Consider the following 14,347-nt stretch of genomic DNA (forward strand, 5'->3'; position numbering starts at 1 on the left):
TCAGTATTCTTTATGATTGCAAATTTTATAATTGTCAGATAATAATTTATATTTGAATTTAGATATTTAAATATTTCAATTATAATAGATGAATGGATATTAAAACACTACGTTATAGTTGTGCAAAAAATTCGAATTATCAATATAAAATACATTAAATAGAGAAAGAAAAGAACGTCCAAAACGGTAAAGGCAAATAAAACAATCTTGCAGGCTCTGTTTGATGAACGGTACTGGAAAGCGAAAGCAAAACAACATATAAATGATGTTTACACGCATAATTCATGAATAAAAACCAACACTGAAACAACAAACTTGTTATAAAATAGGTAGATCAATTAAAGATACTTTTGCCCATGCCATTTGCTATTGTTTTATAATTATTTTAACATAATTATGTGGAATGCAATAAAAGAAGTTTATACCAAAAAAAAATAGTAGTAAACATCATTCAATGAAGATATACATTTACGCACATGTTGCACACTTTTTGATAATTCAAATAAAAGTGAATAAATAGGATAATAAATATATTACAAAAAGTAAAAAGAGCGTTATATTTAATGCGCAAAATGTAACTTTTATATGTTTCAGCATTGAATGATAAGTGCAAAACCGTTCCGTTTGTAGTATATTTCTATCCCATTTACCATTGTTCTTTAATTGGTTGTAGACGGCTTCCTAATTATATGCTACGCTACTAATTTTCTCCTATTTGGTTTAACAAAATATTTTTCATGTGAACAATATTTACAAAGTACATTTTGGATTGGGCAGTAAGCTGTAAAGCTTAAAAGTTTTTTCTCCTGCTCTTATTTGATACTAAATATTAATGAAACGTTGGTTATGGTTATTTTTCATTATAATTACAGTATATTACAAATATTTCATTATTTATTATTTAAAATTAAATTCATCCCATTATAAACATATAAATACATTTTGAACATTGTTCAACAAGTTTGGTGTGATTGCGCAATCGAACTCAACCAATTACAAAAAAGCATGAATATAAATTGACACAGCGTACCGTTAATACTTAATTGAAACAAGGATAATAATTATGAATATAAAATATTCGACGAACAGATGTACTAACAAACAATTATATTGACGCATTTATCATTCGACCGATGTAAGCTAGGAAAACCTTTAGGCATATGATCAACGTAATAATAGTTCAACCTCGGTTGGCTCGAACTACCGATCTTTCGAACAAATTTGCACAGGCCCTCCGAGTTCGAGCGAACGAAGTTCGACTGTAACTCGTATTTGTCCAAGCATTGCGTCTGCTCTAGAGTAAGGAACTTTCACCTTGGTAAGATACAGACATACCCTTTGGCACAAATTATGTCTTTTCATAGTGAGGAATTGTATGGAGAATAACAGATGTTGATAAACACATTTAATTGATCGAACCGTTTTACACGTAATAGAAACAGCATCGAAACACGAGGCTATCTGATTTGTACGAGGGGGCGTAGCCCCCGAGTATAAATCAGATTGCCGAGTGTTTTAATGTTCTTTCTCTTTTGTATCATAGTCAAACATAAAAACACGTTCCCTGGTACCACAATATGAAACCCCACAAAAAAGTAACCAATGAACGAGTATCTGAATATGATATTTCAATCGCTGTCCCTTTCTTTGTCGTCACAATATGTAAACCCCGGACAAAATAAACCAATCAATGGGCTTGCTCTGGAGTGCGGGTAACTAATACCTGCACTCCAGTTAACGCATTGTGCATGTATATGTATACGATTTAACTCTGTCAAAATTTCAACAAAAATGTCCCCAAACTATGATACAATTTATGCAGACCGTACATGCATTGTGAAACAGGTATTATTCACATTAGCCGGGCGAATTCTTTGTAAAGTAAAAACAGTGACAAAGTTTGCCTATTTAGATAAATAGCAGATATTGACATTCTACTGCCAGGCCCAGAAGACCTAGATCCCTTTGAACACGAAAAACCAATTTTCACCTCAATCAGAAAGCCACAATTAAGAATTAATAGTTTAACAAAAGCATGGCCTCAAAATATCTCTAAATAACAAGTAATTTCATTAAACTAAAGTAAATAGTACATGAGAGATTTATGAGACGAAACAACCCTTGTTCTTTTAAACTTAGTCATTGCAACGGTTGTCTTTTTTCCATGCAAGTGTAAATTTGTCATAATACACTATACGGTTATTTAAATTCATATCGTGTACTTAAATGTATTTTTCAATTTTTGTATCACCTGATCATTGTATAGAATATCAAATATCAAAGGACACAAACGCACAAATTTGTAAATCCAAACCATTTTATTCATGATACAATAACGAGTACACGGATCACTAGTTTTCTAAAGTTATAATTTCAAAAGTGTCGTATTGTGGAGAATAACCGAAACCGTTTGTATTGTACATGACTTTATTTCGAGATATGGACAATCAAAGTCAAGGATTCTCTTCTACTAGCTCAACTCAGCCACCCTAGCCGACTGGACTGTCCAGCTTCATATCATTTGTCACCAACCAATTTCACAAAATACCGTCAAGAAAATGACTGCTTTGATGTTTTTAAATCTTAAAAAAGATCTAGAAATAAAATTATAACCAATTTCCAAGATGAAGAGGTTGGACAGCACCACCTGACTTAAAATTAAAATATTCTCAGTTAGATAACTTGCATGTTATTGTTTTGTTAACACTACGAGGGGTGTTCTAAAAGTTTTGAGACTAATGTGCTTCCGTAGAAAATTACCATTCAATTTGCACGAAATTCACGAGATCTTATTGTTAGGCTTTCGAGGACATTTGAGTAAAATTTCATTGAAATCAAATCATGCGTTTAAAAGTTATTGTGTATTATTTATCATATACTCGTATACACTGGTCATTTGTACATGTAAATATGAAAGCAAGTGAAAATTTAGAAATTCGAGGATACATAAAAGTGCGGTGTAGTTTAGGAATTACTGCTGAGAAGATTCTGAATGAAGTGCATAGTCACTTTGGAATCAATAGTGTTTCGAAAAGCACGAGTGTTTTAATGTTCTTTCTCTTTTGTATCATAGTCAAACATAAAACACGTTTCCTGGTACCACAATATGAAACCCCACAAAAAAGTAACCAATGAACGAGTATCTGAATATGATATTTCAATCGCTGTCCCTTTCTTTGTCGTCACAATATGTAAACCCCGGACAAAATAAACCAATCAATGGGCTTGCTCTGGAGTGCGGGTAACTAATACCTGCACTCCAGTTAACGCATTGTGCATGTATATGTATACGATTTAACTCTGTCAAAATTTCAACAAAAATGTCCCCAAACTATGATACAATTTATGCAGACCGTACATGCATTGTGAAACAGGTATTATTCACATTAGCCGGGCGAATTCTTTGTAAAGTAAAAACAGTGACAAAGTTTGCCTATTTAGATAAATAGCAGATATTGACATTCTACTGCCAGGCCCAGAAGACCTAGATCCCTTTGAACACGAAAAACCAATTTTCACCTCAATCAGAAAGCCACAATTAAGAATTAGTAGTTTAACAAAAGCATGGCCTCAAAATATCTCTAAATAACAAGTAATTTCATTAAACTAAAGTAAATAGTACATGAGAGATTTATGAGACGAAACAACCCTTGTTCTTTTAGACTTAGTCATTGCAACGGTTGTCTTTTTTCCATGCAAGTGTAAATTTGTCATAATACACTATACGGTTATTTAAATTCATATCGTGTACTTAAATGTATTTTTTAATTTTTGTATCACCTGATCATTGTATAGAATATCAAATATCAAAGGACACAAACGCACAAATTTGTAAATCCAAACCATTGTATTCATGATACAATAACGAGTACACGGATCACTAGTTTCCTAAAGTTATAATTTCAAAAGTGTCGTATTGTGGAGAATAACCGAAACCGTTTGTATTGTACATGACTTTATTTCGAGATATGGACAATCAAAGTCAAGGATTCTCTTCTACTAGCTCAACTCAGCCACCCTAGCCGACTGGACTGTCCAGCTTCATATCATTTGTCACCAACCAATTTCACAAAATACCGTCAAGAAAATGACTGCTTTGATGTTTTTAAATCTTAAAAAAGATCTAGAAATAAAATTATAACCAATTTCCAAGATGAAGAGGTTGGACAGCACCACCTGACTTAAAATTAAAATATTCTCAGTTAGATAACTTGCATGTTATTGTTTTGTTAACACTACGAGTATTTTTAGGTATTTTTATTTGTCTATCTCAAATCCATATACACATTAATACAGCAAACTTTGATCATTATGTACACCCAAAACAAAGAACTCTGATCATTATTTTCATTCAAAGAGAAACACCATCATTAACCATACATACAAAATATCGTTTCACGTACACGTCATGTATACGAACCGATACTTAACACCTGGCGAGCCCAAGCTCTCTAAACAATTTAGGCTTAAACCAGACAATAAAATCGCCAAAACGTAAAACACATACAATGAAATATTTTATAACTTCATGATACAGTATAGTCCCAAACATTGAACCAACATGTAACTTCACAAAATCCAATCAGCATCGGGAAACGACTTAAACTTAAACACCCAGTATTTGCAAATGTCTAAAAACAAAGCATCACTTACGATAATCTTGACAAGACAAAATCAGTAAATGCAACTCAACTTATTACAAATATATCGTACCATACATATATTACTCAACAACCAAATATAATACATTAACCAAAACAACTAATTACAACCAATGAACCCTGGTCAATTAAAATCATCACAATTAAATTGAACAAATTTCAACAAATCAACACAACTCCCTTCAAAACAACAATATTCTCTTCTCTAAAAATAAACGTTGTACGCCTTCCTTTAACTGATGTTAATGTCTATTTGCTAGCTCAACGTTTTGATATTAACATGTAGACACAGCAACAGATTGAAAAATAATAAGTTCAATGTAACATGATATTTACACTACTCGTTCTTTATGTGTCTTTTCTGAAAATCATAAAAATATACTTGAGTGGTAAACCTAAAATGTCATCATACTTTAATGTGTGTATAATCAAATCATCCTTTTTAAACATTATACACAAATTTTGGTGTTGACAAAAATTTCTCACATACTTATGATAAGTTTAATTGACACCCGATAGGGTTAATTTTACAGGAGCATTTGTTCGTTTTTGCATTTTATAGAAACCATATAGATTTTAATATAAACTTCTTTTTACCTCATAACGTTTTTTACCTTAATTAGTGGTTTAAAACCTTTTAAATGTTATTTTGTCATTATGAATTGTATATACACACATTTTGGTGTATACCCGGGCGTACCCGGACAAAAGCGACTCTACGGTGAGCCACGGATGTACTCACGTAACATGCCAAGGCATGTTAGATATTAAATGATGGCCTAAATATGGCTTCCGTACCTGAATCGGCGTCCATTGGCTTGCACCATAACCATATTGTGACTTCACCGTTACCTTTTCGGCATTCATGAGCTGCTTCAATGACAAACTGTAGTATAACCGGGATACGTCGGTGCTTTGTCGGTGATGCCATAGATCTCCCCGGAACAAATGACATTGGTTTCACTTCCAAGTGAATTCTGGTTCTTCTCAGCGTCGCTTCAGTCGTGGTCCTGTTTTACCCCGGTTTCCAAACAGGGACTTTTCGGGACTGTATACCGGGACAATGTTAACTACGCTTTAACGACGCCAATACACACTTGATGTTCGAAACAAAAACAATCATTAATACATATGTCAATATAAGATGTTTGGTAAAAATCAATAAGATATTGACACATTGCCTTAACAGTGACTGAATGAAATTATTTCGAGATACAAACTGTTTCTTCTAATAAGTTTAAAATTTGTCCTTAAACCATACATGCGATATAGTATCTGCTTTATTAGGTATCGAACCGTATGTAGAAACTCGTAGAAATTTGGTCGGGTAACTCTTTAAACTAATTACTTACATTTGTGACCTATGTAATGTAAGTATTTAAACAAACAAAAGCGTCCTTCAATCTACATATATCGAATAACAGTTAGTAATCTTAAAATAAAAACAGATAACAATGTCTAACATTATTGATCCATTTTATTCATTTATATACCGACCGATATTTTACGTTTGGTTTCATGTGCAAATAATTAGAAAGGAATTGAATTTAGTAAATTAATAGGTATAAAGGTAAACAGTACCTTATTTATATTATTATTATTATAATTATGGTTATAGAAACCGACGGCACAAAATATCTACCAGTTGACATTAATTAGGTTTAGTACATTAGTGAGCATTTTTAATTCGAGTATGAATGTCAGAAATATTATCAGACATAATTTCAGAAATATACTTTTATTTATTGGCTTATCAAATATATATATAAATAAAACAAAAAACACAGTCCATGAGTTAACTTATTTAATTATTTGCCAACCGGTTTCTCTTATGATCATCAGGGCAAATGTGACCTATATATATAGGAAAAATATCATAGAATTGTAGCCAAAAGAACTCTGAACAAAAGTTTTTACAAGAGGTAGTCAGATCGTTATTGGTTTAACTTTTGATTGTTTAAATCAATATTTAAATAGATAAATATTTTTTGTTTGACTTGTGCTTATATCATATAAAACGACGTTGTAGAGTTATTGTTAATCTGTTTACGTCCCGGTTTATTGTAAATTATAGCCGAGGTGAGTCGAACATTTTAAACTGTGGTATTTGTGCGTATGTGCCATTTTATTTACGGTGTAGATAATTCACGTATCAGACTCAGAGTCATTGAGAGGTATGTTATGTTTTTTTACTTGATCTTTTGACTTCGATCTATGTATTTATTTAACAAGGATCTTAAGGAATAAAAAAATATGTAGAATCATAAGAGAATGGTATTGATTTACGGACTTAAATCGCTATGCAGATGTAAACATTCCGATTAACAACCTATTTACTTTATTATTCTCTTCAAAGATCGGCTGTAGACATTTAATACTCTTTAAAATCGATATTTTATAAATTTATATTCGGTGAGAGTTTTCGAAAACGAAATACTATGAATGGTGTACAAAGTTAATAAATATTCTGACATTTGCTTTAATTATTCTGTTTCATATTTAACAATATAGCTCTTCAAATTATCAAACGGTGTATTACACTTAATTCACTAAAGTAATATAAATCCGATCATAGAATTGTAGCCAAAAGAACTCTGAACAAAAGTCCTTACAAGAGGTAATCAGATCGTTATTGGTTTAACTTCTGATGTTTAAATCAATATTTAAATAGATGAATATTTTAAACGATATCCATGTTTAACACATTACAAACTTAAGATATTTGAACATTTTTTACGGGCTCCGTTTAGTTTGACTTGTACCTCCACAATACAATCACGCTAAATCTAAAAAATGCATTAAAATATAGATAAAAACTTTGCAGGTTACGGTTGATCTTGTCCTCCGTTTTAACGTTAAGATGAAAATAAAAAAGGATAAATTGACATATTATTTGCAGCTAATTCTAATCCTTATAAAAACAAATAAAATATTACATTACATTAATAAAGGTTTCTGTTATAAGGTATTGTGTTGATGGCAGATTAATCTTTAATGGCATCGAACTCGATATTTAGACGCTTTGTCATGAAAAAGGAAATCCAATTTACTAAGCAAAGCGTTCAACAAGATCAATGAAATTCCTAAATCATGAGCGCGAACAAAGCCGTGTTAATAGCTCAACCGGTTAAATTCCATATATGGTTTCAGCCATATTATTTAGAATATTAGAAACGATTTTATGATGCAAATTTCAAGTTAGTTAATCAGCTATCAGTTTAGATATAGCCTTGATATACTGCAAAGATGTACAGGCTGTTGAAATTAAGGTTTCAACAGGGAAGTTTTCTATATGGAACAATTATAAATTTGTGGATTACGGTTTTTGCTGATTTTGTTGACAAAATGAGAAAGGGCATCGAAGGAAAAGTTATTTGAAACATGCTGATCTTTCTTTCAAAAAAAAAAACATCCAAAATTATTATACTCAAAGAACATGACCTACAGTTAATATATTAACTGTGTGGCATTGAATTTCATTACCAATTGGCCAGTATTGGAAACGCCCCGGAATCACATGATTTTATTAACGCTAAAATAGGAAAACATTTAAACTTGCTCTTCTCCTAAACCACAAGATCTATAACTAAGATAGGCATTGTGTTGTTGACCCTTCTTTTTTCAACTCCTGAACATTGCATCCTTGGAGAGTACTGATTTACATAGTCTCAGAACCAAAAAGCTTGAACTAAAATGTTTTCAAAGTACAATGCCTAGAGCAATAGCAGTTTTGAATTGACCTATATAACATTTTGTTAAAATCATAACATTAAAATTGAATATATCTACTCTATACCCGAAAGGCTTAACATTGGGTATATAGTGTCATGTTTTAGAACTTAGTTCTTTGTGGTGTGTCATGTGTGTAGTGCCGTTTTGTATACATCTGTCAAGTTTTCTCAAATCAAGATCATTATGGCCTTGGATTTTAAAAGTGGCCTTGACTGAAATTCGAATGCTAAGAAAGTGTAAATATATAGCATGTAGCTTTTATCTGGGATCTGTCTGGTCTGAGGGCAACTGTTTTAGATTGTCTCATCTAAAAACTGTTTAAGAAAAGTTCGTGACGTCAAATCTTTGAGTGTTTTATATTTTGGTTGTCAAGTTGTCAGAAGTAAGAAAAATATCAGATGAATATCTGTATAACTAGATAAATCTTCAGTTTATAGAAAAGTTTATAGAAAATGCGGATGTTTCGGACATATCCCTTGCGTTTCTTATCTATTATCTGTTAACTGATGATTTGACTAGTTTTACAGATAATTATGTGATATGTTTCATACTAACTAAAGGGGAAATTATGTAGACAGTCAGATGATTATCCGTTATTTATCTAGTAACAGGAAACTTTTTTAGATAACCCATAAATGTGTCAGATAATAATCAGAACCCCAAGGACTATGTCCAAAGTATTCCGCATTATCTTTAATTTGTTAATTTAAAGTTATCTAGACTAAGTTTTACAGATACGTATTTGATATTTTTCTTACTAAAAATCTAAAACAAAATTTACGTAGTTAATGATATATTTTATCTGTTATTGAACTGGTAATAGAAAACTTTTCTAGATAACCACTTAATGTTTTAGATAATAATAAGAAACGCTAAGAATATGTTCGAAACATTTTGCATTTTCTTTAAACTGAAGATTTATCTAGATATACAGATATTTATCTGATATTAATCTTACTTTTGACAAACACAAACGTTCTATAGATAAACGGATAATGAACTATTATTTAACTGGTGAGTGTTGGTACATCTGCAAACTATTTAGTGTTTTTGTTACATACTTATTCGTTAATCTGTCCAAATAATATCTAGGTATATCTGTTAATTATCGTATTAACCAGTAAGTCAGGTAGTCAACACGATCATTTAATGATTAACTGTTGGCAGAATTATACCACCATAAGACTACATTATTTCACTTCTTTTTAACTTTGTAGGATGGCAAATTTAGATGAAGAGAGGTATTTGAGAAATCTATTGCTGCTTGGCAAAGGAACTTCATTTGTGTTAAAGAGCCTTGTAGTGCAAGAAGTAAGTAGATCCGGAAAAACCTTAGAGAACCTGCTTCTTAATAACAGAAAATTATTCAATGGCATATTCAAAGAACAACGAGACATTCTTTACCCAGCGCCTTTGACAGCAAATGCAGATTTAACGACTTGGGATCTATCGCTCCTTCTGCTTGTCGTGAAGAAATTATTCTACCCAGCACTACCACCAGTTATTGCATCACAGATAGCGGCATTAAAGGTCTTTAGAAATTCTATCCAAGGACATCCTCGTAGGATGTCAATGGACGAGACAGAATTTTTATCAAGTCAGAGACATTTACAAGGACATTTGCGAACAATTGCAGGATATGTCAACCAATCTCGTCAAATTGACGACATTATCACACAAACGGCAACAGGCAATATTGACATTGAATCCGTATTTCGATATGTCAAAGAAACTCACGCATTCAGTACTAGTTTTAAACTTTTCATAGAAGGAAGGTTTAAACAACTCAACCCAAAACTAATGTCTTTACAAAGTGATGTGAAAAATATCAAAGGTATGTTAATTCGATTAAAAAACATCTTTATAATAAAACAATACTTTCTCAAGCTTTCAACCTAATAATGTAACATAGAATTGTAACAGAAATTAACAATCTTTTATTAAATATTAGGAAAAAATGTGATCGCCTGATTTATACAACTTTTTACTTCATTACCAGGCAGGTTCGACATAAAACAATGGAACAGAACATATTTGTATTTACATGTTAGGTGTACACTTAGTTTTTGACATTTCTAGTTCTATTCCTATCTAGTAGATAATATTAACTCAAACATTGTGTTTAGAAAACATTAAAATTGTCTCAAGAGCATCTTTTAAATTCTTGGTTTAATTTGATTTTTTAGAAGGATATTTTACACATATAACCCACGTTTAGATTGCAACCATTACATACAATGCTGTACTCATTATATTTCTAAAAAGAACAATTTAACCAGGATTTTTTCGGGAGTTTTCATACAGACATAAACTAAAACAATAGATTCGAAAGAATTTCTTTAAACTTGGTATGTTGTTAGAATATGATTATATACTTTTTTGTGGAACAAATTTGGAGATCACCGTACTCACTTTTGAGTTACCTACCCTTGAATAAGATTTTTTACTCATTTGAGGTCATTTCAAGGACAGATAACTTATACGTATGCCTATAAAAGTTTGTTTATATAGAATATATTTTTATTTTTATCGATGATTACAATACATATTACATGTTATTATATATCTTATTTCTGTTAAAATATTTTCAGTTTGAATAAAGGGACTTTGTATGCCATTTTTAAAGAAAAAAGTCACAAGTTTAGAATTGAAGGAGAAAAAGGCCGAAACACTCTTTACTCGTTATTGGAATTTTGCACATAGACTAAAATAGAAGTAAACTATATAAAATAAACAAACATAAAGGTATTGTTTACCTTCATTATGAATTATCTGCCCTTGATTTAAGCAAAAATGTTCATTTCAGGGGCAGATAACTCAATAACGAAGACGGTGAACCTTATCTTTTGTTCGCTAAAAATGCATCTATAATTATCATATTCTAGCAACATGCCAAGGTTTAAGAAATTCTATCCTTTCAAACGATTGCTGTATTTTCACTTATTGTACACTTTTATTTTGGTTTTGGAAGACTAGCTTTAATTTAACTTGATCATATAGGTTCTGTTTTCTAGTGTACTATACTCAAACACAAAAGCAAATGCAAATTCCTTTAAAAATGGTATTGATTGGGCTGCGTTCATTGAATGTCGCCTTTTCTTGTTGATCTTGTTTATCATATTTGATGGAAATATGGTACGTGAGTAATGTTTTTTCTCTCATGATATGACCGAATTACCTAGTATCTTAAAAGGTAAATGCACTCAGCTTTAACTCAAAACTTATGGTAAAAAGTACAATAACTGACTTCACTCCGAAACTTAGACAAGAGACCTGGGAGATAAACTTTATACTCTAATATCTGTTTTTAAATAAAAATAATTTACAAAAAATGTTGGTGTCATTGTCAGGAAAATGACTGCCCTGATATTGTTTAAGCTAATGAATGATTTAGTAATACAAACTAGAACCAACTTTCAAGATATGGAGGCTGTGCAGCACCGCTTGACTTAAAATTGAAATATTCACAGTTGGAAAACTAGCGTGAAATTGTTTAGTTAACACTATTTTTTAGGTATTTTCTATCTTTTTCTATCTTAAATCAATATATACATTTCAAAAACAAACTCTTATTATCATTTACACCCAAAACAAAGAACTCTGATCATTATTCACACCTAAAACAAACACATATCATTTATCAGCCACTTATATGAAATATTTTTTCAAGTATACGTCTTTTATACGAAACAATACTAAACGCCTGGCGAGCCTAAGATCTAAACAACTTGTGATCAAACAAAACAATAAATCGCAACAAAATAAAGAACACAAAATTAATATTTTTACAACAGTATAAACCACAAACATTCGACCAACAATATTACCTGCATAAAATCTAATCAGCATCAGAAAGAAACAGCTTAATCTAAAGCACCCACTATTTACAGATATCCTCAAAAACAAAGCATCAACTAATATAACCTTGACAAGCCAAACTCACTCCAAACATTCAACCAATATAAACCAAATAGTTCTTGCCAAACATGTATATTTCAACAACCAAATAAAATACAACAACCAAAACAACTAATTATAACCAATGAACCCTGATCAATTAAAATCAGCACAATTAAACTCAACCAACTTCAACAAATCAACAAAACACACTTTTAAAACAACACATTCTCTTCCCAACAAAAAATAGAATCAACACACTATAAGTGTGCCTTCCCTAACTGAAACCTCGCTAGTTCTTTTTGACATTTACATTTACAGATAGTTTAACATACGCACAGCAACTGAGTTAAAAATAGCTTGTTTATTGAAATAAATACACTTCAGTGTATCGCTGTAGGAAAACATTTACTCGTTGTAAAAAAATATCTACAGTGAAACTGTACGATTATTCTGACTGTCATAAAAGACAGTCAGAGCGACCCAAACTTCAAGAAACTGCAGATTGTTCCAAAAAAGTTTTTTTATATAAATTAAACGCTCAAACAAGTGATATTGATAAACATATACATTAAAAGCTTTAATTAACCTTTAAAGTTATTAACATGACATCTTATTAGTTAGGATCTAGATGATAAACAAGATAAGTGTTTAACTGTTGGCAGTAAAATACAATTTTTATAAAATATTATTAAAATATTTTTGTTACACTTATACTCTTTAGACATAAAACTATGTTTTAAAGATGTCCATGAAGTATTGCATGTGTATTATAATGATTAAGAAACGTTTGATCTTGACATGTGTCCTGGTATTTTAGATAAATGTTTAGATGTATAAGGGACATTGGTCTGTTACACAATTTAATCCGTCTCTAATTTGCGTATCAAGACTGTATCAGTATTCATTCCTCATAGAAGATTTTTTATAATGAAAGAGCCAATTTTCCTTTATACATGAGAGGTCATTACTTGAAGGGAGCCATATGAGAGTAAATTTTATACATGTTGGAATGGCATAATATTTGAATGGTTTTCAATATTTATAAGAATAAAGAATGTCATAATTTTAATTTACTAAATCACAATATCATTTCACTCAAATCGAGTGTATTTATAGCGAGTATATTATAAATTAAAGATATATAAAAATGTTTTTGACATATTGTCAATGTAATATGTTTTGACAGGATGCCAAGACAGGCTTTCTCAGACTGTTTCCAAAATCCGAAACCAGTTGGTATGGAAAACAAAATATGAGTTTACGAAAGGTAAATTTCACTCTTCTATTGTTTATGCTATGTACGCAAATCTATTATATTTTCATTGTTTGATAAAAAGGTAAAAGAATAACAACAAAAACAATATATTGAAATGTACTGCCTCTTGAATATACTGATTCATTTTTTTATCCAGTACAAACTATAATAAACATTCATTTGTTTTGAAGGGTTAAGTTTAAAGAAATGTGCTTGACAACGTGTTGTGTTAGATATTTGAAATACCTTTAAAGTTGTAGTTGATATAATAAGATTGGTTAATATAAAGATATACACGAGTGACATTAAATAATATATAACTTACAAACAAAAAAAGAATATATGTATCAATGCGACACCACGAATGATAAATTCAGGATATACCGACCTATTATCTTGGGTATCTTGAACAAATGTGCGTTCTTTGGCGTTGGATAACCATAAATTATTATACGCGAATCTAGGCAGGTGATAGACCTTTAAATACTTGTGCTGGCATGAATGTAGCTTATATTGATTTGTTATCCGTCATGACGTGAATGCTTTCTTATTTTCTTAAATGTTCTTATGATTTTCATTCATTCTTTTGTTCTTGTTTATGGCTTAAAAGAGTTTTCCGCGTAAGGAAACGGAGCAAATGTTATAAAACATTGGTTTAATTGTACAGGGTAAGAGGTTGATAAAAAAGGCAGTAGCTATACTGCCCAAAAGATGTACATATACTTTCGTTATGAAATGGCCTGTTTTGCATTTTGCAATATATTGCAGATCTGAAGACAATTCTATCAGGCTGATGTGA

At 31.0% G+C, this 14,347-nt stretch overlaps 1 protein-coding gene across 1 annotated transcript; it reads left to right on the forward strand.

The window, feature by feature from the left end:
- Positions 1-6,724: 6,724 nt before the first annotated feature.
- Positions 6,725-13,560, forward strand: LOC132730508 (uncharacterized; the record flags this gene model as incomplete). Its single annotated transcript, XM_060716464.1, has 3 exons — positions 6,725-6,835; positions 9,611-10,227; positions 13,480-13,560. Coding segments are annotated over exons 1-3 (757 nt in total), but the record flags the coding sequence as incomplete, so codon positions are not given.
- Between the last annotated feature and the right edge of the window lie 787 nt (positions 13,561-14,347).

The sequence above is a fragment of the Ruditapes philippinarum genome, unplaced genomic scaffold (genome assembly GCF_026571515.1).
Source record: "Ruditapes philippinarum isolate M1 unplaced genomic scaffold, ASM2657151v2 ctg5694_1_1_1_1, whole genome shotgun sequence".
NCBI lineage: Eukaryota > Metazoa > Mollusca > Bivalvia > Venerida > Veneridae > Ruditapes > Ruditapes philippinarum.